Below are 27,735 nucleotides of genomic sequence, written 5' to 3'. Positions count from 1 at the left end.
TATCGGGATCACTTCCATAAAACGATCTGTACCAACCAAGTTTCATGGAAATCAGTCCGGTGGGTTGTGTGTAATCTTCCTCACAGACAAACGGACGGGGGTGAAAACTTAACCTCCTCAGTGCAGGTAATTCAATTATTATTTTGATAATTGTTTAATAATTTAAGAATAATTTAAAATCCAAACATTTTATGGCTCCAGACACAAATTGCAAACAAAGAGAAACACACCGGGGTGACAACGTAACCTCCCTGGTGCAGATGAGATGTATACGACTTGCTGGAGGAAAATCACGGCTCCAACGTGGCAGCGCCGCTCGTCCACTGATTACACACCAGATTGCAACATGCTGCCTCAGATTGATAAACTGCCATAAACCCCCTGCACGTATCTCTGATTCAACTCTGACAGCACTGGACACAATCTGGGAGATAAACTTTACAGTCAGTGATACTTTCGAGCAACTTAACAATCGTTAGCTGATGCCAAAACAACATGCTGCTTTTAGACATAACTAGTTTCCCATGAGCACAGTAAAACACCTCATACATGAAGTCACCACTGAGTAAACCCAAATATCTTCAGTGTCTTAACACAACACCACCACACATTGTAATATAAATATGAAGTTATTACCGTGACATGTTTTGAAAGCTTGTGAACATACCTGACAGGTTTAGTAACACCACGTGTGGGTCGAGCTGCAGACTGTGGCTGAGCAGACAAACGCTGCCCTCAACTGGTTTCAATTGTAAATGGCACATTGGATGTGGATACACATTTACATGTATGCAGGTATTCATATGTTGAAGTAACCCAGTGGTGGAAGTACTTAACCCAAGTACTTTCCTTTTCTGCTACTTTGTATTTGCCTGTAAAACGTTCTGCAGCTAAATTGAGAAAAGACATTATCTAGACCAGAGGTCTTCAACATGGGGTCCGCGACCCCTAGGGGTTCCGCGGAGGTACTGCAGGGGGGTCGTGAAATGTTTGGTTGATCAAACAATTTTTTATATTTTTTATAATTTTTGATTTATTTTCTTTTTTCCACAAATTTAAATATCTTTAAATACATATTAACATGCATCCAACATATTAAGAGGCTGATATTACCCTCTGCCTGACAACCTCCATCCATCCAAGGTTAGATAAGTTGTGTGCTACCCATCAGGGTCCGACATCTCACTGATGTGGGAGTATGTGTGGCATCCACAGATGGCTTGAGGATTCACTGTCTCTTCTACATGTATGTTTAAAATAAAAACATGAATCTGTGAATTACTTTAATAGCTCAGTGTTGTATGCAAGCCACCCTGTACCTTGCACATGTTTAAATTAAAAACATGAATATATGCACCCGTGTTATATTTGAATAGCTTAGTATTGAATGCGCAATAACAGGGTAGCTATGTTTATATATCGCACTAGGCCCAGTTTAATATAAAAAACAATTTTATACAATATCTCTCCACCAGTTTAGGGGTCATTGGCCTGAAAAACGTTGAAGACCCTGATCTAGACCATGTTGAAGACAAACTACAACTGGCAAACACACTTCCACAACCAGAAACCTGTGTGCTTGTGGCATGAGGCAGAAACTGCTTCTGAATATTCTGGGATGTTTAGCAGGATGTAGGATTGGAATGTAAATGTTGTGGAGGGCTGTGTGTACAGCTTTTAGTGTGACGAGTGGAGAGTATGAGGCCAGAGAGGATCTTGTGACTTCACTGGAATGGACAGGAGGATGTTATATAATAAATAAAAAACAACTACTAGTAAAAACCTTTCCCCCAGCACAGAGAAGCGTTTTATGTAGTGTGGGATTTTAGATAGATAGATAGATAGATTACTTTATTCATCCCCGAAGGGAAATTAAGTCGTCATAGCAGCCGGTACATTTGAATACAATAAAATACAATACAATAGAATAAAATATAAAATATAAAATATTGCGGTAGAAAGAATAAAAACAGAAACACAAGATAAATGCAGTATATATAATAGCAGTATATAGTAATAATAGCAGCAACAGTATATATTATAATAATAATAGTAAAATATAATAATAATAACAACATGTACACATGTATAAATATGTGTATATAGACTTATATATACAAAGAATATATAAAGAGTATGATATAATATATGATATATAGTACGGGTATAAATATAAGTATTTGGCGATACAATAGATAATATAATATACTATGAGTGTAAGAATATGTAGACTGAGTGTGCAAAAGACAATATTATTGTATAAAATGATGAATTGAGACAGGTATGTTTAGTGCAGTTCTGTGATGGTGGCTCTGACAGAGGTAGATGCGTTGTACAGTCTTATTGCGGTTGGGAGGAACGATTTCCTGTATCAATGATGTTTAATAATATGGTAGAAGGGATCTGACTCGAAATGACTCATTAACCTCATGTTTTCACCCTATTAGTCCTCAGTTGAATTACAGACACTTAGATGAAACCACACCAGCAGCATGGAGGCATTTTATAAGGTTTTTATAAAGTTTGTTTTTTTACGTTTAACAAAGTTGTCATTATTTACTTTTGATGTATTGGATTTGGGTTCAACGCTGTGACCTCAGAAGTGTTTCGGGGATTCAAACACTTCACCCACCCTCCATCTGCTTGGTGGTGAGAAGATAATTCCAAAATCTTTATTTTTAATTTTGTAAACTACCCCTTTAAGTTTTTGGATTTTGTCTACGCGACGTGTCGTGTCGGGGAAATCTCCCAGCCACCCTGAAGGCAGCACGGTCGCCAAAACAGCGGAAGCACAACGTGTGCGTCACAGCGTCACATGATCCAGACGGACCCAATGAGAGAGCTCCGTGTCAGAACCCGGAAGCAGGATTCCCCTGGAAGCTTGTTGTATTTAACGCTGCGTCCTGATCCTGCGGCTGTTCCGTGATCTTGCGGCTGTTCCGTCCTTCCTGTCGTTCTCCTGTCGCTCATCAATGGAAACTAACACAACACGTGTGCGTTCGTCCTGAGAAGCTTCATGTTCAGTGCTGCTGCAGGTGCGTGTCAGTCTGTGTGTGTGTGTGTGTGCGTGTGCGTGTGCGTGTGGGGAGGGGGGAGGACTGTGACTCACTGTCAACACTGACTTCTCTGACGCTGGATCTTTTACATTTATTCATCCACATATTGATATCTATAAATACTTATGTTAGTGTGGTACATGTACTTATGAAGAGTATTTCTACCTCTGTGGTGTTGGTTTCAGTTGAGACAGGTTTACAGAATATATACATCAAATGTTAAAACCTTGTGTGGTGGAAACCAGTTATGTCTTATATGAAAACTATATAATAAAACATAATACAATACAAAATCTTCAAGACATCTAATATATAAATATGAGAGAGGAAATTGAACATATATTAAATTATTATATTATATTAAATAAAAGCAGCCGAACATTTCTAATCCTCATCTCGTTTCTATTAGGCTCTGGTTCTGCATTATTCTGTTTTGCAAATCATGTTTTTACTTTCCTTATAATTCACTTTATATTAGTGTTTTTTAGATATAATACATAATATTGTTTTATCTTTTATCTTCGAGCAAGCTGGCACAATAACTTTCTTCTGGATTAATACAAATCGTATCTTATTTAAAATGCAATATGTCCAAAAACAGACAAAAATCTGTTCTTCTCCTTTTAATATGTAAAGCGTCCTTGGTTTATATTTTTACACTTCAGTGTCTTTCTTTGTGTTGCTTTCCAAACAGCTCCTCCCAGTCCGTCCATGGCTGACCAGCATGAGTCCATCGACCTCATGTCTCCTCCGGTGGACCCCCCCGCAGCTGCAGGACACAGCTGGTTCCCTGGACCCCCTCCGCCCGTCTACTCCTGCAGCCTGACCCCTGAACTGGTGGCCAAGGCGCGGGAGGAGCTACAGGAGAAACCAGAGTGGCGTCTCCGGGACGTGCAGGCACTGAGAGACATGATACTGAAGGTTCTGATTTGTACTTTTATTCATAAAGAACATAAACATTTCTGCCTCCAGAGCAACTGCAGCTTTAGATATAAGTAACATTTCACAGAGGACATGGCAGCCTGATGGAAAGCATCCGAGTCCCAGTCACCAACATCTGACAAGTAATGAAAGATTCTACTGATTGACAGTGACATACAGTAACTTAGTACATTTACTCAAGTACTGTAGTACTTTAGATGTTTGTGTAATATCCTCACTCATCCAGGTCATGGTATCTTCAGGATCGAATACTATTTTTCCCTTCCTGATACCGATAATTGTAATAGTTATAATAATAATAATGATCTTCAATGAGTGCTTGTTCCTCCCCCTGACTCTGCAGGAACAGCCGAACCTCCGGACGAGGCTGGACGACTCCTTCCTCCTCCGCTTCCTGCGGGCCAGGAAGTTCGACTACGACCGGGCGCTGCAGCTGCTGCTCAACTACCACGCAGGTCGCCGGGCCTGGCCCGAGGTGTTCCAGGATCTGAAGCCGTCCACGGTGAAGCACGTCCTGGACCTGGGCTTTCTGACGGTCCTGCCCCGGCCCGAGCCCAACGGGCGATACATCCTCTGTCTGCGTCCAGGTCTGCTGCATCTTCATCTGTGAACTCAGCAGCTTTGCAACACCTTCACCAGCTTTAATACTATTTTCATTTAGCTGTCACGTTACACATTATGCTCTCTGTGCCTCTACTTCCAGTTTGTGCTTTACTTGTGATTTACGATCACTCAGCTCAGTCGTCTTTTTGCAGGAAAATGGAAACCCAACGATTATCCGTTTGTGGACAACGTGAGGGCCATTTATCTGACGCTGGAGAAGCTCATCCAGCCCGAGGAGACGCAGGTGAACGGTATCGTCATCTTAGCCGACTACACCGGCGTGGGCATGTCGCAGGCGTCCAATCCGGGGCCCTTCCTCGCCAAAAAGGTTGTGAGCATCCTCCAGGTAAGAACCTGAATGAATATGAAATAGTATTTTCATCAGACACATGGTTGCAGCAGCTTCTCAACATGTTGTTTTATTTTGTTATGACATCAGTAAACATGACACCTGAGGCTCTGGAGCTCCCCTGTTGATTGACTGCAGAGTTTAATATTTACATAAGCACACAAATCACACATGAGACGTTTGACTGCTTCTCTTCTGATTCACAGGACGGGTTTCCAATCAGAATCAAGGCCGTGAACATCATTAACGAGCCGAGGATTTTCAAAGGCATCTTCGCTATAATTAAACCGTTTCTGAAGGAGAAGATGGCCGAGAGGGTAACTATCTGTCTTTTTGAATTGTTGGTTTTACTTTTATCTGCAGCTTGTGTTCCCAAATAATTGTGAATCTGTGAAAATGGTGTCATTAGCTTTTCAAGTTGAAGCTGAAATCATTACTATGCAGTTGCAAGTTTACACAATCAACAGATACGGAGCAACATGAGGAGTCGTTAAAGACGTTTTCAGACGTGAACTCTGGAGAATGTCTGAAAACGGAGTCTGGTCTTTCTCCAGAGTTTATCTTTCTGACATGAATAACACAGCAGGAGATTCTCAGCTCAGACGCGTTCACAGAAACACAGAAATCTGTCGGTACACATGCATTCTGCAGCAGGGAGCACCTCTTTCATTTACAGCACAGCAACGCCTCTTGTCTCCAAAATCTCTTGAATCGTCGTCTTTCCAAGTAGACGTCTTTATCTGGGTCTTCTACGTGTGTGGTTCCTCTTTTATCGGTGCTCGTGGTGAATCCTCTGGAGAATCTCCTGCTGCGTTCTCACATGGGCTCATTCGGAAACATCCAGAGTTTTGGCTCAAGGGGATCAGGAAGGAGAAACTCTTAAAGAAATGTCCACAGCAACTGACTCAGACGTTTGTATTCTCACATACGGCCCCTCTTGGTAATTCAGTGTCTGAAAGCAGCTGACGGGTGCTGGACAGATATATAGAGAGTGCACCTAGAGTAAATGTGGGGCTTTAAAAACAAAACAAAGATCTTCAAGGAGCTGAGGAACTGTAGGCTGTTTATTATCTCTAGGTTTTGTTTTATATTTTGTAGCTGAAAACTACTCCGCTGATTTCCATTCCGTTCTTTCTGATCAAAGCCTTTTAAGTGAATGGAGCTGGTGTCTGTGGCGTCTTCTCTTTGACAGTACACCCTCCACGGCTCCGACCTGCGCTCCCTGCACCGGAACATCCCCCGCTCGGTCCTGCCGGAGGAGTACGGCGGCACCGCGGGCCAGCTGGACCTGTCGTCCTGGTCCCGGCTGCTGCTGGACTGCGAGGAGGAGTTCATAGTGGAGTTCTGCCAGCCTGATCCACTAGAGGGTGTGGTGCTCCCAGACTCCATGTTGTTCGAGGGCGAGCAGAGCCGAGGGCAGGAGGACGACACCTTCAGGGGGCTGCGCTCACAGCTCTACTACTGCTACTGAAGCACCGGGTCGACTCCCATCGCTGAGAGGACAGCTGATGTTTCATTTGAAACGTATCGACGCGGCAACTTGCCGACGTTCTACATTTATTTTACTAACGAAGCAGCACTACTCTAGGAAGATTCTCTTAATGTACATGTAGCCCAGCGATCAATCATGTCTCCAAGGCAGCTGCAGACTCCGGCAAGAGGCTTTGACACCAGCTGATGGATTTAGAGACGTTTCATTGGCCCCTGTGGATTCATTTACAGTGAAGGAGGGATTCTTATTATTTTCTGCAGTAGTCAGGGGTCCGTGTGTGTGTTGAAAGACTTTATGTAAACTTTCCTCCAATCCATGCTGTCCATTAAAAATGTCTTTAATGTGTTTCCAATGGAAGAGACGGGGGATAAAAAACACTTCAGGCCTCAGAAATCCCAGTCAGAATAAGTTATTGTATTTACAGAGAGAATATCAGGAGAATCAAAGACGGGGTTGAGTATTAAAAAGTAAAATTAAACTCAGACCACAGAAGTTTCACGTTAAAACATCTCCTCCTGTGGAACGTGGATTCTGTCCCTCGTCTCTTTCACTGGGAGCACGGAACTGGAAGAGGTTCCTTGGCGGCCGATATGAACAGAAGGTCTTAATACAGTGAGCTAAAAAACAAAGTAAATCTGTTTTAATGTACACATGGGCCGGAGCACTGTTTGAGAACAGTCGTGGAAAACTATGAACCCATCTGTTAACGTTTCCCACTGCGGAGCGATTCTAAAAACAGCTGCTCACAACTCACATCTCTCACGTTTGTTTCGGTATCTGTTCAAACGAACGTTACTGTAACAGAACTTTAGCCTTAAACTTCTGTCAATGAGTAGATTCTCCATCTTTTTGTTTCACCTAAGCAATATTCATGTTTCCCCCGGGGGCTTGATTCAGCTGAGGGTGGAGGTACTTGGTGTAGAAAGATGCTGCTGTGGCCGAGAGGAAGAATAACCTCACAGATCAACTCGTGAATGTTTAAGTTCCACATCTTGTTCATACACGTTGTTTTCATGCCTTTGTGTCGCTGGTGCTTTAGTCGTCTCCAGCTGGAATCTCCTAAGAGGATTCATGTGTCTTTTTTTAAATTCAGATAATCTGCCTTATGTTTTTCTTGTTTAAACCTTTGTGTGACCTGTGTCATCACGCAGTCTTAACGTGCGGGGGGGGGTTCATTCCTGATCACAGGAGTCCCATGGGGGAACAGAACATTCTGTCCCCACTCTATAGACGTCTGCTTTGCCAAATCTCCCATCGGGCCATGTACAGACATGTGCAGTGATCGTTTCCGTGCCGTCGCCCGAAGCCAACTTTGAATAATGTTGTTCATTCTTTTTTATAATTTTATTTCCAGCATGTGTGTGTCACAATAAGCTGCATTGTGTTGCCGGATATTTATCGTCTGTAGCGTAGATAATAAAGTGAAACACAACTGGAGAAAAGGCCGTTTGTGTGTTGTTGGGACTGTGGATGCTTGTGTTGGCAGCGGAGCAGGAAGAGTCCGGGGGCATCATGGGTATTTTCACCAACTGGGTTCATGGGTCCCAAAAACGATTTTATTTCTATTTTTTACTTTAGTGGAAATAGTAATTCCAGTGTCATTAATTTTCTGTGAAAGTCGGAAGTCTTAAAATCAGAATGTGCCCTAAAGATAAAGAGCACAAAGATCCCTTCATGATTAAGTTTTATGTTAATATGATTTAACAGTTGCTTCTTGTTAAAAAGAAAGAATTTTGTGTTATTATTACTAAAACATTAATATTACTGCTTAATTTGTAGCAATGTGTATTTTATGAGATGGTCATATATGATTTGAAGTTATTAAGTGTCACAGTAACCGGCCCCACCCCTCAGGGAGACTTATATCATCATAGATCAGCCATATGTTTCCATTTAGTAAACTTTAAATGATCGGATGACGCTTGACATTCTTCATGAGCTCAGTCACGCTGGTGAAGTGATTCAAAACTCTGCAGAAACAGAAACATGTATTTTCAACAATGACGAGCTGTGGCTTACAGAGGAGATGGGAATAGGTTTGGCTTGTGATTGTGTTGCTGTGATTCAGGACGACTCACACACACAAACACAACTCATTGACTTGTCTCTTCCAGGAGGTTCTGACTCTAGCTCCTGGCAGCCCACACTGCTGGACACTGTTTTCTGTTTACATGCCATTAACTCGCTGAACGAGGCGCTGGTGGGATTCATAACGTATCAGTACTTTCATCGTGGATTCATCTGCAGATTTAATATTTCTAGATGAATCGATTGGAGTTCTAGGAGTGTCTCTGTGTGTTCTTCTTGATTTGGTCCACCAGTTTACCCAGCGATGTTTGGTTTGAGGCCTCTTTCAGACAGGAACTTCGGAGAATGACCACACAATCAGGTCCGGACGTTCTCTGGAGGCAGCAAGAGATTCTCCGCTGAGGACGAGTTCACAACAACACAAACATCTGGAGAATCTCAGGTATGACAATCTGTCAGGTATTTGTGTTGTCTAAGCTCTTTTGAATAACACAACGATGTGTGGCTTTGCTCAAAGCTGAAGAGCGAACAGGAACCATGGGACAACTCAAATGTTCACTTTACTGAATCAGGGAATGTGGGCCCCCTAAAAAATTGTGGCCCCTTTATAACTCAAAATCCTAGACCCGGCCCTGGAATGAACAGTTGAACAATGGGAATGAATCCAACATGTGGTAAAAAAAACATCTGTGGCTTTTCTGTGAGGGGAATCTCATCTCCTCTGGTGGTTTGAAGGTTTGAAGTCTCTCCTGACATGAAGGATGAAACACACCCAGAGAAAAACCTACACGATAAAAGAGAGTAGTGTGTGTGTCTTTGTGTGTGTGTGTGTGTGTGTGTGTGTGTGTGTGTGTGTGTGTGAGAGAGAGTGTGAGTGTGTGTCCTCCTGCCCACAGAGGAGTGGGAGCCTCCACAGGCGGGTTCTGATTGGCTCAGACACGACTAACTCCATTTTGGAAAACAGCTGTTCGAAGGCACAACCTTTTCCTCGTCGGTTGCCGTCGGTGCCATGAGAAAACACCCCGCAGCAGCAGGAGGAAGAGGAGGAGGAGGAAGAGGAGGAGGAGGAGGCTGTTAACGCGTCTTCGGCACACGGTCCCTGATCCATCACATCCACCGGCTGCTGCTCCGGCTCCAGCTCCTGCTCCGGCTCCAGCTCCAGCTCCGGTTCCTGGTCCACCTCCTGGTCCTGCTCCGGCTCCGGCTCCGGCCCGGTTGCCTCGGTTGAGCCCGCCCGCCTGGGAACTTACTGCGGATCCATGGTGTCAGATCCCCGCTGTGACAAGTGGAGAACCGGAGGAGACCCGGCCAAGGTGAGTGGAGGTCTTTGTTGTGCACGGAGCGACGAGCTCGTGCGCGTGGAGCTGCAGAGTCACGACCGATTCTGCGCTTTTTTATTTTTCTCCACCGGGACATTTTCCTCCTGTGTGTGTGTGTGTGTGTGTGTGTGTGTGTGTGTGTGAGTGCGTGTGTGCACGGGCGCGCGCACGGATCGTGTCTGACGGAACGACGCTGGCTAATGTGCACGTTCGTGTTATTTCACATGTATGTTCCGTGTATCTTCGAGGCAGGCAAGTGGAGCCATTGTGCTCGTAGCCCTCTGTGTGTGTGTGTGTGTGTGCAGTGTGTTTGTGTGCAGTGTGTTTGTGTACATGGACAGTCTGTGTGTGTGTTGTGTGTAGTGTGTCTGTGTGTGTGTGTGAAGGGCTGGCATGCACGTCCTTCCCACACAGTTTAGCTCATGACAGCTCCACACACACACACACACACACACACACACACACACACACCCAGAGCTGTGGACATTTACTTGCATTGATTTCCTGGACACTTGATCAAACCTAAACCACAGTTCCTAACCCTAACCCTTGACCTTAACCTAATCCTTACCAGACCCATACTTTAACCTAACCTATCATAAACCTAACCAACCCTAACTCTAACCCCCCCCCCCCCCCCCCCCTTCCTGCTGTGTGTCCTAACTCTACTGGTTAACCAGCTTTCCTCTCAGTAACTCTCTGAGGACGCAGCTCGTCTTTCTAGTTCTGTCCGGAGTCGTCTTGTGAAAAGACGTCTGACTGGGACTGAGCAGCAGGCTGCTGACGGTGCTGCTGGTGGTGCTGGTGGAGGAGGGGGCAAGCAGCCGGAGACCCCCCACTTTGTGTGAGTGTTGCTGGGCAAGTGCCAGTTACTGGGCACAGGCCCTGGTGCAAACAAACACTGGCTGCTCGCCTGTGGTTTGCTTCTCTGTGGCCTGTCACCACAGCTCAGCTCCTCCTGAGGACGACCGGTTCCCCAGCTCCTCTGTAACACAACCAGAGTGTTGAGGCTTAACAAACTGTGTAACCAGGGTGGGACCGTGATTTGTAATGGTTTGGCATTTCGTGGCTCAGGGAAAGTGTTGCACATCACCAGTGACATTTGAGTCTGAAAAGGAAAACAGGCAGCGATGTGGTTCCAGGTCCATGCAGACGACAGGGTGAGGAGGTGCACTGGACGGGGGAGCTCCTCTGCTTTGGCTCCGGAGGAGGTGAAGGTGTGAGTGTTCAAGTGAGCGGCTCCGGACTTTGTGCAGACTGTAGCAGAGCAGGGGATTCCCAGCAGGATTCACCACGAGCATGTGTGGGCATCGATGACGTCCAGTAAACACGTCTGATCTCTTTCCATCAAGATCCAGGAATTGAAACAGGTTTTCCTGGAAACTCCTTCAGCTCTTCTTGTGTAATCTTTGTTCCAGACAAAGGCACAGAGCAAATTTGAGATTATTTATGATAATATCAGCTGAGGAAAAATGATAAACGCGTTTTCTTACCGTGTTTGCATATATTCTCCCAGGAGCTGAAGGTGAATGTGTCTGCTGCTTCTCTCCAAGACACAACTTTGACATTGAAGAGCTGAGAGATCTTTTGACTTTAGTGGAAAAAACAAAACGTCATTAGGGGATTAAGCCACTTGATGAATTAGAGATTAAATCTGTGCAGTGTGACGGCAGGTGTGTGTGTGTGTGTGTGTGTCTGCCTCGTCTCCTCTCCTGTCTGAACAAACCAAACATGGTCTGGCGTCCTCCAGGACAGTGATGCTCAGAGAAACCTTCTTCACTGAGACACACCCCCACACACACACATGTCCTGCTGACCTCTGACACAACCTTCCCTGCCGTGTCTCACTCACATTCACTGACACACAACATGGGGCGCGGGGGGGGGGGGGGGGGGGGCACTCACTGTTTTAGATGACATGTCCTGCTCGTCCTCAGAGGCCCTGGTGCATCTTCTGAGCTGTGCTGTTCACAAAGCAGCTAGAAGATGAGTAATGGAGTCGTGCAAGTGGATTTTTATTATCTGCACTGCTGCATGAAGAACGCACTCATCAGCAGCGTTCTCCTCCTCCTCCTCCTCCTCCTCCTCCTCCAGCTCCCTCTGCAAATGGCAGAGCTTTCTGCTCCTGCTGAGGCCTGCCAACAATATCATGATGACTCTGAGAACATTCGAACCCCTAAACCCCGGCGCTGAGAGCCTGCACCATAACACTGCCGGGCCGGTGGAGTGACTGTGTGCTTCCCTTTTCCACAAGTGCTCATCAGACCGTTCCACTGAAGGTTAAATTAGATCTTTGTAATGTTGTTGCTGGCGAATACACTGGTTTTAATGGGAACCAGAGGCAGCTGGATTCAATGCTTTCCTGCTATAAGCACAGGTCATTACCCGCTCTGGGTAGAAATAGCAATCTATTCTCAGAAGTGGTTCGAGAGCTTTCTAGATTTGGTTCAGATGCAGCAGAGAACAACAGGCTCTGATCCGATGTGAACACATCGCTCAAGTCTATTTTTTGCCTCCCTCTGTGTAATCATGGGTTTTAATGTGCACATATACTGTGGACGGGGATTTCTCAGTTCAAGGCGCTGACCTCCTGCCACATTCTTTGCTCTGTGCGCAGAGGACTTAAGCTCCTCTGCTTTTAGCTCCCTGAAGTCCCCATGAGGAGAAGACGAGCGGCGTCAGCCCGGCCTTCATCATCTCGTGTGACAGACCTAAAAGGCTCTCTGGTTTACTGAGATGTTCCACAGCGCTGCCTGACACTCTGCTTCTGATGAAAGGATTATTTTATCAGTCTATTGTCCTGGTGGTGGAAGCTGCATTTTGACTTTTCTTCTAGAATCTGAATTTAGTTAATGAATGTAGAACATTTCCCTGTGTTAAGGTTCTTTTCACTGAGAAGCACCTTTTATATAAAGTCCTGCTTTAATAATGATACTACTAAGTAACTCATTATATTTCTGACATTTAATGATAATATTAACTTTGATATCACTGGCACCTTCTATTGAATAATGATACAGGTGCTTTAAATAGCAGGACTCGACACGAGCCTCCTGAGCCACAAGTTAATATTAGCATCTTTATCTCTATTGGCTAGTTATTCCAGAATCGGTCTGTTTTGTGTCTCATGCAACTCGAGAACCGTTCATCTGGTCAGCTTCACACTTGTCATGTGTGTTGTTAATGGCCCAAGGAAGTGAAGTCAAATTTGGACACATGATATGTTCAATATTAATGAACTTTGAATGATCACGCGCCCTGGGGCCCACTCAGCTGGTGACGTTGTCAACAAGTTCACGACAATAGAAACACAACATATCTCGAGGTCAGGTTCTGTGAGCTGAGCCGAGTTTCACTGAACTTTGAGAGAACGGGTGAACGGCTCTTTGTGCAGCAGTGGACGACTAATCCACGCTTTGTGATTGTGGTTCTTTTTTGTGTTGAGGCGTCTGAATGCTTCACTCACAGAGTCTCAAATGGGTCCGTGTGCAGTTCGGGGGATTTGTCCCAAAATTCAGCTGCTGGAAATAATGATGTGAAGTTTTTATGTTAAGTTCTGTGAAGCAGATGTCGAGCTGCGGGAGCTTATTACCCCGTTCACTTTACACATTCTTTTCAAGGTTGAATAAATCATTTATATAAATGCATCAACTATCGTCATGTTAAAGCGATTTGTTAATTTCTATAACAGCTTGCATCGTAAAAAGAATCCGTCCAGCAGACGTGTGGACGTAGAGACACACGCTGAGACAGACGGTGCGTGTACAGATCATAAACATGTGCTGGTCTCCGTGTGAGGACGGAGCTGTTTAACCATATGTGGGCAAAGAGAAACATGTGATGGTGACAGTGAGCGCCACGCGGCACAGATCAGACCGTTGATCTGCAGGAGAACCACCAAGTTCCTCTGGAGAAGAAACTTTAACTGCTGTGAAAGTGGGTCACCATGAAAATATACTGTCCCCACTATGGATACAAACTACAGGCTCCGTTTAGACCGATGGATCAAACCAGAACGTATGTGACGCCCACAGAGAGTCGACGGGCCGCACTCTAAATATACCTTCTGGGTGGAGTATCACTTCAATGTGTGATAGATTTCATTCCAAGTGCAAAAATGCCGGAGGAATCGTGCAGCGACTTGGTGCAAAGCCTTGTTACTCCGGCCTGTTTGTTTGTTTGTTTGTTTGTTTGTCGTCAACAAGATAAAAACTACAACAGATTTCCATGAACCCTTTCGGGACTTTTTCAAGAATCCCTGATTTCACAGTGAATAATTCATGGGTCTTGTAAAAACGTGAAATGTGCAGAGAACTGGTGCAGCTTGATTGAATTAAGGGTCGGGGGGGGGGCCTCAGTGGAGGTAAACGCTCCGCTGAGCGCCACTCCAGTTGAAAGGCTGTGATTGGCTGCAGCTGGCCACAGCTCTGCACACAGTGATCGGCGACAGAAAATGGATGCACGGTAAATATCCACAACTTCTTTTCTTTAACAGTCCAAACTCGATTCTCCCCACAGACAGATTCCCCCCTTTAATGAAGCTGCTGCTTCAGCCTGATTGGCCCAGAGCATCAGCATCACTGCCACAGATGCGGTTGACAGGTTGGAATGAAGACTCGGTTCTGAGAGGACGTTTAATCAAACCTCACGATGCAAATGGGAGGATCGAGGATCAGAGAGTGAATTGGTTTGGAAATAGAAGCTGACCCTGTTTTTAGGCTCAGCAGGTCAGTGAAAGATGATTTGATGAGAATCCACCGTCATGAAAACAAATTAAAATCATCTTTCATTGTTTTAGACGGAGTGGCCCATTTTAATTTCCGTGTGACGCGACTTAGTGCTTGAATCAATTAACTTTGGAGGTGATGAGACGGAGAAGCGCTTGAGGGGATACGGAGCAATGTGACCTTCACAGTTTGACGGCGACTCGGAGGCTGATCTGCTCGATGCTTTGATTTGATCCATCGAGGGAGAAACATCAGGCTCCGCTCGCCTTCAGATGTTTCACAGCTCTTCAGGAGAGGTTTTCATCTGGATCCCAGAGGAGGGGAAACAATATGCAGGGTTGATATGAAGCAGCTCACAGGAACCTGACAGCAAATTATTTTAATGTCATAAATTCACTTGACAGTGATAAATTCCAGAGTTGTGAGGAAACGAAGGCAGACGGGCTGGTGAGCACTCTGCAGTCTAACGAGCCACAAAGCATTCACTGAACTTAAACTACATTAACTGGATATAACAAATTATTATATAGATATGTTTATATATGTTTTTGTCTGTTTGTTACCAGAATTATATAAAAAGTACTCAAGTACCGAGCTCCATGTTATTTAGTGGAGGGCTGAGGCCTCACCCAGGGAAGAACCTGTTGAATTCAGGTGCAGATCCGGATCCGGGGGCTGATCCAGGATCCATGTGAGCGCCACGTTAGAAAAGCTGAAGGTGTTTGTGCTTTACTCCAACGTGATGAGCGATGGTTTCATGGTCTAGGTCTCTAGAGGGAAACATGCTCTGCTCTGTTATTTAATTTACTCACAAGGAGGTAACGTCCTCCTGGACTTGAGGACAAACAGTGTTGCAGCTAAGTGGAATCCGTCAGAGCTCGGGTATTCGTACACTTGGCGTAAAGAGCGCGGTGGTTATTGAACTCACGTAGGTTTGGAGATGAGCGGTGGCTGAATGTGAGTGTGTTTTGTTTGATCAGAGAGGATGGAGGGAGTTGTGGGTGAGAGGCTTCTAACAGGTGGAGCAGAGACGCAGCTCACGACCAGATGATAGGTTCTGTTTGAGCGGTCGGAGCAGGGAGGATGAACCATGTTTCTGAAAAAAGAAATGAAAACACTGGAGGCTGTGAGGGATATTTCCTTATATAGCAAACACAATAAATATACAGGCATTCCTTCTCTGCAGCTCATCCTCCCTCTTTTCCCTTCGGTCCCCCCCCCCCCCCCCCCCCCCCTGCTCTTCTCTCTACTCGTCCCTCATCTGCTTTCCATCCTTTCATCCTCCTCCAGACCTCCTGCTCCCTCTCATCTCCTCCCTCCCGTTATGTCCTTCTCCCCGTCAGCCCGAGTGCGTCTGTGCACAGAGCCTGGGAAAGACATGGGACATAAACAACACAGGCAAACAAACCACCTGCTTCCTGCCGAGGGCTCGTGTTGTTAAATGTGTGGACGGAAATAGAAGCGGCAACCTCGCAGTAGAATTAAAGCAGATAGAAGGGACGGTGGGAGACGAATCCCCGAGCCCACAACACATCACGGTGTCACCGAGCTGCCATGACGTCAGACGGGAGGACAGGGAGACAGGAAGTCATTAAAACAATCGATTCATCAAAGTCCATTAATAATCTGAAGCTGTTCCATTAATCCATTCAGCCTCTTAGTCGTGAGGACGTTTTTCTAGGATAATAAATTTATCAGTTTTGGTCGTTTGACAAATCTCGGATCTCACAGACTTTGATGATTTAGACCAATCAGTGCAGAGGAGTCGTGATAACTATGACTTTCATTTGATTTGAATCTTCTCTATGATGCATCTTTTCCCTGTGAAGAGATTTTCAGTTTCAATGACACTAAAGAGGAAAAGGCTCAAATCTTCACAGTTTAAACTCTTGAACCAAATATTGTTTTGCTTGATTAAACTGAAACTATCGATCATCAGAAGTGTTGCACATTCGTTTTCTCTGGATTAATCTGTTGATCCGTGACATTAGATTTATTGGATTGTGATTAAGTCGTTTGGTTTGAAGCTTCAAACTTGAAAATTTGCAGATTTTCTTTGTTTCCTTGTCAAAGACAGAAATATCATGTTTACCATCATTTCCAGATCAAAACATTACATCTTCAAATTGCTCTGTGGTTTTTTTATGTCCAATGAACATTTAGAAATCACAGACATTAAATGGACAACAATAAAAAAAGGGAAATCTAAAAGTTTCTGGCAGGTTTTGCTAAGAAAATCTACTTTAAAGTTAAATTGATAATGAAAGTTCATTTCCTACGTATAAACTAATCCTTTGAGCTCAACGTTGAAATATTTACAAGTCAAAGTAAAGTTTGAGGAATAACCAGAGGAGAACAGACGCAGAACAAAGTCCTCTCGGCTCTCAGTAGTTTTCCAGACAAGCAGCTTCACCCACATGTAAATATCTTCACGCTGGACGCGGAGTTGCGGCAGCGTCACGTGCGTCACCTCCTGTTTCCCTCAGAGCTTCTAAAAAGCCGTTTATTCACTCGTCCTGTCGAGGAGCCAGAGAATGTCTGTTCAGACACGTCAGCGAACATGAAACTTGTTTTTCACTGTGAGAGACGGAGGGAGCGTCACATTCAGGAGTTCAGTGCTTATGAAACCTGTGAGGAGCAGCTCGGCCTGCGAAGCCTCAGAGGAACGAGCAGACTCCCAGTGACCAGTTGGTCCTGCGTCGGAAACCGAGACGGGAGAACGCTCTTTTTTTTGGGGGGGGGGGGGGGGGGGGTGAGGGAGGGTTGGGGGTGGACGGTGGGTGGGGGGGATTTAATCCCGGCCTCATTTCGGGGTCCAGTCCCAGCACCTGCTCCCGACTCAGCTGTGAATCACGGGACGGTTGATGATTCTGTCAGTCACACCCATCCTATTAATTCACACACACACACACACACACACACACACACACACACACACACACACACACACACACACCAGGGGACTCCCTGTAGCCTGAAGCCGGCCACACTGCTGCTGCCGTAGACCTGGTCTCATGTGTCTGGACACTCGTCTCTGAAATGATGATCGATCTTGGGTCATTTGCAGTTTTTGGAGACACACACACACACACACACACACACACACACACACACACACACACGAACAGACACACACACACATATATCTGAAGCTACACTCGCACTACTACATTTTCATTTTTAAACCCAAAACTGTCCACATGAGCGTTTTGGTTCAGTTTGAATCATCGTCCACACTAACACGCCAATAACACGTGACCACTCACATACTCTGTGCACGTGTGTGTGTCGATAGCAGCTCGTCTCCAACACACGTTAACAGTTGTGTGATTGTACAACTCAGGATTTAACTACACAACAGCTGTTGGCAAAGACAACATGCTCAGTAACACGTGTAATTGATTCTCCGTGTCGCTCTGCACTGGTGGCTGAGGCCATTTTGTGGTTTCTTCCAGTCGAGGGTCACGTGACAGGAGCCTGACGAATCAGTGGAGGCTACATCGTGACCTTTTAAAGACCCAAATCATCAAGAGGTCGTGAGACTACATCATAGTTTCCAAACGTCTCAGATCCTGCTCGTCCAAACTGAAACAGGAGAGCGTTTCCAAACGTCTCTGTTTTCTCTAAAGCTCCTGAGTAGCGTGGACGTCTCTGTGGTCGATGTGAAACCGTGACTTCAGTGTTACACGCGTGTGGAGCTGTTTCCTGGTGCACAGACTCTCTTCACCGAACTGGTATGGAGCAGCTGTTATGGATTAAATCTGTTTTAATTTGACTGCACTGATCCGAGTTCAGCAGCAGCAGCAGTCACATCGATCCTCACTGAACAGAGTCAGGGAGACGTTCTGCACAGAAACACTTAGACACACGGTTTGTAAAGAATTGATTTTTTATGACCACTAAGCTTCTGTTGCTGCGTCTCCGACCTTCTCCTCCTCCTCTGTGAGCCGGCTGCTGCTCGAGATCCGATTCTCCTTCCTGGTTAAAAACACGGTGATGGAGCTTTTCGTTTTTTTTGTAAAACCAACATGACTTATTGGTTTTCTAGCAAGAGTTGCATTTAAATATTATAGCGATGTTTTGGGAAGGGATATTTATGAATGTTTGACATTTGGTGCAGTTACAAATAAATATAATAAGCTATTGGGCCTTGGTGGAGGAATGAGCTCCGGTATCTGGACTGATTCCATCCTCATCATCAGCTCTTATGGATGATGAAGATATTTGTTATATCTGCAGCCTTCCTCAGCTTCACATACCAGCAGTGTCATGTTTTTAATGGTGTGAATCTCTTTCTGGAGAACTGTCATCCATATGCATACTTCCTCTTCTTCTTCTCACGAAAGACAAATGCCGGGAATTGATCTCTGAAGTGCTCCGAGTCCGACTCCGGCTGCCCCTCTGTACGCCAGCAGCGATAATCTGTCCGAGCCTGATGGATTTTTGATTTGGCCTCAGCTTTCTGAAGAAGCAGCCTCGCCCCGGCCTTTTGTTTTATTCATTAGTTCACTCAGGACTTTTCCACAGGATGCTAATAGCCTCGGTCAGGCTTCTTACCTCCTGTTCGGGGCTGATTCATAATGCCGTCAGCCGTAGGAGCTCAGCGCGCTCAATGAGGACGGCAATTATACCAGAGTGGCAGTGATGGTTCTCGGTATCTCCGCTCAGTGGGAAGCAGAGAGACACTTGAGTATCCAGTGTTATCGGTGGTAATTCTGCCTGTTGGACAGAGAAAATGGAAACTTCCTCTGTGGCTTCAGACCAAGCCTTGGAGTTGAAAAGTGCCAGCGAGACAGAGGTGGTAAAAAGTTCGTGTGTGTGTGTGTGTGTGTGTGTGTGTGTGTGTGTGTGTGTGTGTGTGTGTGTGTGTGTGTGTGTGTGTGTGTGTGTGTGTGTGTGTGTGTGTGTGTGTGTGTGTGTGTGTGTGTGTGTGGGTGTGGGGGGGGTCGTCTCCCCTCGGGAAACATTTCCACCGTGTCGACGTAAACGGCCGAGTATTGAAGAGCAGAGGCGAGTGGCAATATCCCCTCCACCAGGGGAAATAAGGCCTTCACACCCAGTGGGTCCCAGTAGAAGAGGAAGGATGTGGGGCAAATACCCACAGCCCAGTTGAATGGTCAGGGCTTTTCTTTATTTAGGAGAGGAAGAGGAACAACAATGCTGTTCCCGATGAGGAAATACAGCTCCCTTGTGTTTGAAGTGGGCTCCGCGTCGTGGACCTGGCAGCTGCTGACATCATGTGAACAGAGCCAGACCTCAGTGGACGGGGGGGCCGAGCGGCAGCGAGCAGGAGCCACACCAGTGTGATGCTGCTCTCCCTGTGCAGCACTGGGCTCTGGAGGGGGAACGGATTCGGATGTAGTTTGGTTCTGCTTGGAGGCGTCCGGCAGCGAAGGCAGCGACTCTGATACTTTGGTAAGAGACTTGTTCACTTTTATCTTGATGTGAGCGTTTCTCTTCTGGATGATTCGTTCGCCCACAGGAGAGTCGGTGAGCCGCCTTCATCTCTGGGGTTTGATTACAGACAAGACAATTAGTTGATTAATGGAAGAAGTGGTTTTACTGTAACTTATCTGATGATTTGAGTAGAAATGATAAACATCCTCCGGTTTCAGCTTCTTTTAAGTGAGGGTTTGATGCCAGGCCACTGGGAAACTGCAGAATCAGAATCAGAAGTATTTTATGCCAAGTAGGCTTACAGCTACCAGGAATTTGCTCTTGGTTATTGGTGCATACAATGAACATAGAAACATTAAAATTAAAAAAATATATATATTTATTCACTATTTACTTCTTATTTATTCACTTTTTCTAATATTTATACGAAGTAACATTTATTTAGACATAAACATATCTAAATAAAAATATATAAAAGATGTAAAAAGTGAAGTGAAAAGTGAAATGCAAAACAGTGAATTGTTTCAAATTGCAATATGCAATGTAATGAACTATAGTATAATATAATATGTGTTAATTTAACACATTCTTGAGGTGTATGATCATTTGATCATATTTGATCATTTGTCCATAATGTCAGAGTCTTACAGTTTACTTTAAACAGAAGACTACCATCTTTTGAGTTGTATATTTGCTTCAAAAACAACAAAAAGCACTTTGATTATCATAAAGTTTCTATTTAATATTCAGATTATGAGCAAATCCTTGGTTTTCTAGATTCAGAGTTAATTAAAAATACAGGAACGACAGATGAATCATTATAGAGAATGTTTCCCGGCTCCGTGTCATGTTCGCTCTCGTTCAGCTGGACGTCGTAAAGACACTTCATCGATCATCAAGGTGGAAAAGGCCGAATGGGAAAGTGGCCACGTTGCCACGCGCAGCAGGTGGAGCTCAGTCACGTGGAGCCTCTTCGCCTCGTCAGTCAAACCAGCGGTGAAACCAGTCGACAGGCTTGAAATTGGTCGTGAAGACGGCGCTAATGGAGTCATATCGGGGAGGAGAAGCCGCTCTTTGTGTGGGTCAGTGCAGATAATGTGAGTTTATTATGCACAATCAGGCTTAAAAGGCTCCAGTGGGATGACAGTGAGTGTGTCTCTCTAATGGTTCCAGTGTGAGTGACTCTGCTGACTCATGTTCACTCCTTCAACTCTGAAGACCTGAACCTCTCCTGCTCCTCATGTGACTCGTGTTGGAACCCGCAGCCTCGTGGAACTCCTCTGTTCAGCCTCTCCTCTCGCTCACGATAACGTGAGGGGGCTTTTTGTGTAGATGAGATAATGCAGCTCCTTCCCTTCACGGAGGAGATGTTTTCCTGAGGTGACTGCAGAGAGAGAGAGAGAGAGAGAGAGAGAGAGAGAGAGAGAGGACAGGATCCAGGAGCAGGAGGGAGGGTGAGGCCGAGGCCGAGTTCAGCTGCGGCGGTTTCCCTCAGACGATTGAGCTGTTGTTGTCCGGAGTGAAAACACAACACCTGTGACGTTTGTCAGCTGCTCGTGTTTCCAGTCGCTGCTGTGTCGAGTTTCCCTCTGTACACACACAAAGACTTCCTTTTATTTAAGTAGGACACGCTCTTTGAGACTGTCATCGATTCTGGAGGGTGGAGACTAGAACCCCTATGAGGCTGATGCCGATATAAGGTGTTAAACATTTCATATTTAGGTTTAAAACAACTGTAATTAAAAAAAAAACACAAATACTACTATAGTACATAGAAGTATAATAGAGATTTTGAATGCTAATCTTTTATTATGTAAAAGAAGAGTATCCATCTCGTGTCATCTCTTAGTTTCTCTTAATTTAGACATATTTGCCAATAATCAAGAAACTTGTATGACAATAATACAAATAATAGAAAATAAGAAATAATCTCATTTGAATTGACATTTCTAATTTTGCCATAACATATAAAATCTACATCTAAAAGTTATGGCAAAAGAAAAGGATAATAGATAAACAAGATTCTATTAGTTGTATAATCTGCTTTAATTTTAATATTAAATGTATTTTGAATGATTCAGATCATTTATCATTTTAAGTATTCAGTTTTATTTATTTCCCTATAAAGACTTATAATAACTATAATCGTATTATTCAGTGTTGCTCTTGGTGGTGAGTGGCTTTTCTATTCTTCTTCTTCTTAATGAGCTGAAACGAGTTCATGCACAAAGTCGTCTCCTCTGCCGGCTTCACGTTACCTCACGTGTCTATTTGCATCAGAACCATCACAGCAGGTGGAGGACAGAATCGGCCTCAGTCGACCGGCGCCACGAAAACAACTCCATCATCTCAGCGAGCGCCGCAGTTATCGAGATAATGTGATTTTTAAAATGCGGCGTCGTTAAACTGCTTCTACCACAGCTGAGGCCGGGCCGTCGGGCAGAGAGGAGTGTAAACACGTGCTGAAGAGCAGCAGGCGGAACATCATCATCATCATCATCATCATCATCATCGTGGTGCCTCCATGGAAACCTGTTAATGATCTCATGGTGGGATTGGATCCACATGCGCAGGCAAGCCGACTAATTAAACAAACAAATGGCAATTTGATGGAGCTCCCATAAGCGGCATAACAACTGGGCCAGTGGAGTAGAAAAAGGCAAACATAACACGGCACACACACACACACACACACACACACACACACACACACACACACACACACACAAATACTTGACACACACACACAAATACTTGACACACACACACGCACACACACTGTTGCTGTAGGTACTGGGGCTGCTGGTTGTGTTTTAGATCCTTTAGTGAAATCACAGTCGCAGGTTTGATGATTGTCACATCAGGATTTGTTGGTTTTCATTTAACAGAATTTGCAATTTAAAGGCAGAGTTTGACATGCACACAGTCGACCAATCACGAGTCAGATGTCAATCATGATGACTCCCCCGTTCGATCAATTGACTAATTAAACCCAAAACTCTTTGGAAGATTTTACATTTGAAGAAACATCAGCTTGATTAATAATCGACCTGTAATGACAGAAACCATCTTTGATCTACATTTATTTGACTTTAACTTTGACTTTTTAGTTTCGTCCCACCCACTAACATGGAGCAGGCAGTGTTTATGACTTGTACTGCAGCCTGCCACCAGGGGGCGATCAATGTGCTTTGGCTCCACTTTTGGGAGCTGTCATGACATCCATCTTTATTTACAGTCTGTGTTTTCCACGGTTACAGTGAATGTGAAGCTAACACCAGCAGCAGCACAAAGACGAGAAACCTTCACGATCCGATGAGAATAAGTTTGTGATTGTTCAACATCTTGATTAATCTGGAGCTCAGATAGAGGCCTGAATCTAAATGTAAAGGAAATGATCAGGGTCACGTGTTCTCCTCAGACGCCTCTCTAATCAGTGAACGTCTCAGCTGTTTGAACTGGAGCAGGTGGAAAAATGTAGAAAGTGTAATTATGAACCTGTGAGAGACGCCGGCCTCCCACGGTGAGCTGCCTCAGTGGTGACTCCACGGGCCCGGCTGCCTGGAGGCCGGCCTGTCAGAGGAGCTCACTGGTGTCGGGTGCGATTGCTCGGTGGGGAAATGGCAGCCACACAGAACACAGTGACATTCCCTGAGGTACCGCTCTCTTACCCACGGGGGCTCGAACACTGTCCCTGACTGTGAGTTTCAAAATCCCCATCCGTGACCTCTCGGGGAGCGACCCGGGTGCTTCCTTTTGGGTGCATGAGAGAGAGAGAGAGAGAACCAGCCCTTTGAATAACAGAATGTGAGTGAAAGTGTTTGGGAACCAACTGGCCCCGGGTCAGCCTGTCTGTCGCTGCCAGCTTCTTTTTGTTCCTCTCCCATTCGTTTGCTCGTTTCCCTTCGGGGGTCCAACCACCTCCGTGTTTCTTAAGGATTCATAGAGTCGCTGCTCAGCTTCTGTCACGGTCCTGGTGTTACATGCTGCAGGTTTGTTGCTGTAATGTAGTCAGTCACACTGCCCATAGATAGATGGAGAGAGAGATAGATAGATAGATAGATAGATAGATAGATGGATAGATAGATGGAGAGATAGATGGATAGATAGATGGATAGATAGATAGATAGATGGATAGATGAATAGATAGATAGATACTTAATTCATCCCAAAAGGGAAGTTACAGTGTTTCAAGCATCAATTAAAACCCAACCCACAACCTGGGGCAGGTTTGTCCTGGATCTGCGTTCAGACTAAACTCTTACTGCCAGGTAAATAAATAAATAAAATAAAAAGGACTCCGAACTTGTGCCAGGTCCTATTCTCACTGTCAGGTGAATACATAAATGAAATAGAGCTGTCACTGTGCCATGAAAAGTGTAATGTGCCAATTCAAAAGAAGAATCTCCTCTCTCTCCAAGTGCGATTGTGTCGAGTACAGAAGTCTGTGGAAGTCTTTTTGCAGCTAAGTTGGCGAAGCCTCCAACTGACACACACACACACACAAACACACACACACACACACACACGTACACACAGGGAGCAGTGAGGCCTCTGCTGTCTGTGCCGCCCGGTCGGAGCGCTGGGTGGGTGCGGGGGGGGGGGGGGGGGGGGGGTCTCCAGGGCCTGAAGATGTAGCAGCAGCTGTTTTGACATTAACAGTCTTTCTTTGCAGTTTCTATCTTTTCTTTCTCCTCCTCTTTTCTGGAGCAGTCTCACTTTTGGTCCTCTCCTCTCCGGGGAGTTCCCAGCTGTGCAGCCACTGGTTGGCAGGATCCATGACCTAGTTAAATATGGACTGAGAACAGGAAACGGCGGAGGAGTGAAAGGCAAATGGGAGCTTGACTCTTCTGTGGCCCCGCCCGTCTTTGTTCTTCAGATGGTGTAAACCTCTTTACCTCTTCCTCCTCGTCTGAGTTGAAGCCGTGCTGTGTCAGGACCTGCAGGACGTAGAACAGACCAGTGGAGAAGTGAAGGGGGTTTAATGGTTTGGTGCAGCTTTTCGTTTCTTAGCACAGATATCGGGTTGTGTTGTTAATTTGCGTGAAGGAATAGAAGTGTCCTTCATGATTAAACGCCCCCCCCCCGTTCTTCCTCTGAAACACCTGAGCTCGTGATCATTCTCTGTGTGTAGCCAGTGTTCTTGTGCGGAAGTAGAAATGCCCGGGACACAGTAATGCGTCCTCCCCTGGGCTCCACAGACAGCAGGGTGATGTATGAGCTTCTTGCAACACCTCAGCAGCTCCTCTCACTGTCCCCTCCTCTCCCCCCCCCCCCTGCAGGTGTAATGAGAGCGCTGGTCATGGACAGATGATGGACGTGGAGACGTCGTACTCGGACTTCATCAACTGTGATCGCACAGGCCGCAGGAACGCAGTGCCCGACATCGAAGGGCAGGAGAAATCCACGGCCAGCACCAGTGATCTGAGCAAAGACCTGGCGGGGATGGACCTGAAGGCTGCAGGTCAGTAAACAGCTGGACACTCAGACTGTAGACGTTCAGACTGTAGGGCTGGACATGTCTTTATTACCCTGCTTGTGTGTGTGTGAGCAATTTAACATCATCCATAGGATAAACATAAATTTTGCCAGGTATCTCTGCATCCTGTAGAGCTATGGGAACCTGAAGCAAAGGTCAAAGGTCACTGTGGCCTTGTATCAGTCAGGTTATTCTAGTGCAGTACATTGTTCGCTGAATTCTCCCAGTTCATTGCCCTTAGATATCCAATTGTTCCAGAAGGACAGCGTGGATACAGCCGAGTGGTTTCCTCCTAATTTTCCCAGAGTTCACGGCAAACGAGGAACTATGACGCATGATGAAATTGGATGTTTGTCTGAGTATTAGTTCGATCTAATCTTCAGTCTCTGAGGAACTTGAAGGAACCAGATCTCCAGACACAGACTGTGGCCTCAGCGAGTTGTGATTGAGTTGTCGTCAGCACGGGGACAGAGAGTCGCTGCTTCCTCTGCTCTCAGTCGAGCTGTTAGGAGGAACATGTCTTGATATGACGCAAGTGTCACATCAGCAGGTTGTGTGTCACATCATTGTTCCTCCTGACTTCCCCTCAGTCAAAGATACGTTTCCCATGTCACAATAACCGGTTTGACCGCTATAAATCAAACGTAACACGGCTCTGGTGGGACGCCTCATATTTCGTAATGAACTCGTATCATGCTGACACCGTGCTGCTACAGGAAGTTGTAGTTCCTTCCTCAGGATTCTCATTATTTATTTCTCTCCGGCGCCTGAGAGCAGATTGACTCCCTGCTGTTAACGCTGAAAGCTTTTCAGTCAGACAGATGTTTATCGCAGCAGCAGAACGTGTTAGAGTTTGATGTGGAGGTCTCATCTCTTCCCCAGATATGATCTTGAATAAACAGCCTCTTTGTGCCAGTGTGTATAGATGCTCTCCGGAGATCCTCTGATCTTCTCTGGAGAGCGACCGCAAATATGGAAGTGAGAGCCTCCGGATTCTCTGACTCCGGTCACTCCCCTGGTTAAAAGGCTGCAGAAGATGCTTTTGTAAATGTGTCTGAGACGAGAATCTCCTGCTGTAGCTGTAAAAATATGTAAAAGCTAAACTCCAGAGAAAGTCCGGACACAATTCTCAGGACTTCCTCCGGAGGTCATGTCTGAAAACGGTCTGTGATAGAGGAGTGTGGCGAGTGAGGCAGGTCACGTGATTAGAGCAGCCCAGCTCCAGGTGAGCACCTGAACTAGATCCCAAGCGTTGCTCTATCACTGACTGATGCATTTCTTCCTGTCCCCCCCCCAGAAGGAGACCCGGGGGCCTCCCCAGCCCCTGAGGCCGAGGGCTCCACCAGCCAAGATGCCCAGGGAAGTGGAGGTCCGTCCTAAACCCAGCCGGGCGGAGACAGATGGGGGCCGAGCGGAGGAGAGAAGGGTGGAGAGGGGAGAAAGTGGAGAACGGAGAGAGAGAGTGTTTTTTCCAACCGGACACGGGACACCTCTGCTCGCTGCCGGCCTGGTCCCAGCTCCCACTGCTCTGGATGTTCGGCTTTTCATTGGACCCTGTTGAAACATGAGGACCAGAACAGAAGAGACAGTGGAGACGCTTCTTCTTCTTCTTCTTCTTCTTCAGACTCTGCTACTCGTTTGTTTTCCCCGACCGGACAAGAAAGCACAGAAACTCTGGATTCACGTCTGTGGAGATGGACTCAAACACCGCTCCAAACTAATATGGAGCCGTGTCATCGAGTGAATATTCATAATCATCTACGTGTCATTTTCTTTTCATGTCCGTGTGTGAGTTGGTGACCCTGTTGTTCGGTTTCATCATCGAGTCGTTTCTCTTTTCTTTTTGTAACAAACATAGTCGCGGTTAAAACTGTCGTGTGCGGACTTCATATTTATTGCTAAATGTTCAGTGATAACTTTGTGATAGCAATTTTCTTTGTGTAATAAAATAACTATGAACTGCTGCAATATTTCTATGGTTTTCAAGTGCTGTGAAGGTGGAGGGGGGGGGGGGGGGTCCCCGGCGGAAGCAGGATTATCGACTTCAGCTCTGAGTCGTTCCAGATCCACAAATCTTTCCTGAGCACAGTGGTTGTTTACTTTAGCACAGACACGGGAATCCAGAGTTTACACTTCCACCTCTGTTCTGATACCGAGCTTCATTCGTCTGGATGACGGCTCAAAGATCTTTAAAGATCAGGTTCTTTGCCGTTCACACACACATTCACACAGTCCATCTATGGGCAGCACTTGTTTTGGGTGTCTTGCCCGAGGACACTTCGGCATTCTAGATGGGGAAGACTGGAATCGAACCGCCGGCCTCCTGGTTAGAGGACGACCTGC

The 27,735-nt window shown here is 45.6% G+C and overlaps 2 protein-coding genes across 5 annotated transcripts; both read left to right on the top strand.

Moving 5' to 3' along the window:
• The first annotated feature begins 2,859 nt into the window (after positions 1–2,859).
• Positions 2,860–7,906, top strand: ttpal (tocopherol (alpha) transfer protein-like). The gene is made up of 6 exons (XM_062391023.1): positions 2,860–3,035; positions 3,751–3,977; positions 4,342–4,585; positions 4,754–4,947; positions 5,157–5,267; positions 6,143–7,906. Exons 1-6 carry the CDS (start codon positions 3,017–3,019, stop codon positions 6,419–6,421), a joined length of 1,074 nt encoding a protein of 357 aa, XP_062247007.1. The 5' UTR covers positions 2,860–3,016; the 3' UTR covers positions 6,422–7,906.
• Positions 7,907–9,449: 1,543 nt separating this feature from the next.
• pkig (protein kinase (cAMP-dependent, catalytic) inhibitor gamma) lies at positions 9,450–27,356 on the top strand. Of its 4 annotated transcripts, none has more exons than XM_062391048.1 (3): positions 9,450–9,783; positions 25,196–25,377; positions 26,690–27,356. In XM_062391048.1, exons 2-3 carry the CDS (start codon positions 25,224–25,226, stop codon positions 26,770–26,772), a joined length of 237 nt encoding a protein of 78 aa, XP_062247032.1. In that variant the 5' UTR covers positions 9,450–9,783; positions 25,196–25,223; the 3' UTR covers positions 26,773–27,356. The 4 variants fall into 4 exon arrangements, with proteins under 4 accessions (XP_062247032.1, XP_062247029.1, XP_062247030.1 ...); XM_062391045.1 differs by lacking the exon at positions 9,450–9,783 and adding an exon at positions 18,102–18,250; XM_062391046.1 differs by lacking the exon at positions 9,450–9,783 and adding an exon at positions 19,703–19,931 and having other exon boundaries at positions 26,693–27,356.
• The last annotated feature ends 379 nt before the right edge of the window (positions 27,357–27,735 follow it).

Source organism: Platichthys flesus, chromosome 7 (assembly GCF_949316205.1).
Source record: "Platichthys flesus chromosome 7, fPlaFle2.1, whole genome shotgun sequence".
NCBI classification, from domain to species: Eukaryota; Metazoa; Chordata; class Actinopteri; order Pleuronectiformes; family Pleuronectidae; genus Platichthys; species Platichthys flesus.
Note: the sequence above shows the minus strand (reverse complement) of the source record. Positions and strands in the feature narration are given on the sequence as shown.

Excerpts from the sequence above, each read along its gene's own strand:
- pkig (XM_062391048.1), top strand. The coding sequence starts at position 25,224 with ATGATGGACGTGGAGACGTCGTACTCGGACTTCATCAACTGTGATCGC. Across the intron at positions 25,378-26,689 it reads GATGGACCTGAAGGCTGCAG|AAGGAGACCCGGGGGCCTCC; the intron begins GTCAGTAAACAG and ends TCCCCCCCCCAG.
- ttpal (XM_062391023.1), top strand. Across the intron at positions 4,948-5,156 it reads AGGTTGTGAGCATCCTCCAG|GACGGGTTTCCAATCAGAAT; the intron begins GTAAGAACCTGA and ends TCTGATTCACAG. Across the intron at positions 5,268-6,142 it reads AGGAGAAGATGGCCGAGAGG|TACACCCTCCACGGCTCCGA; the intron begins GTAACTATCTGT and ends TCTCTTTGACAG.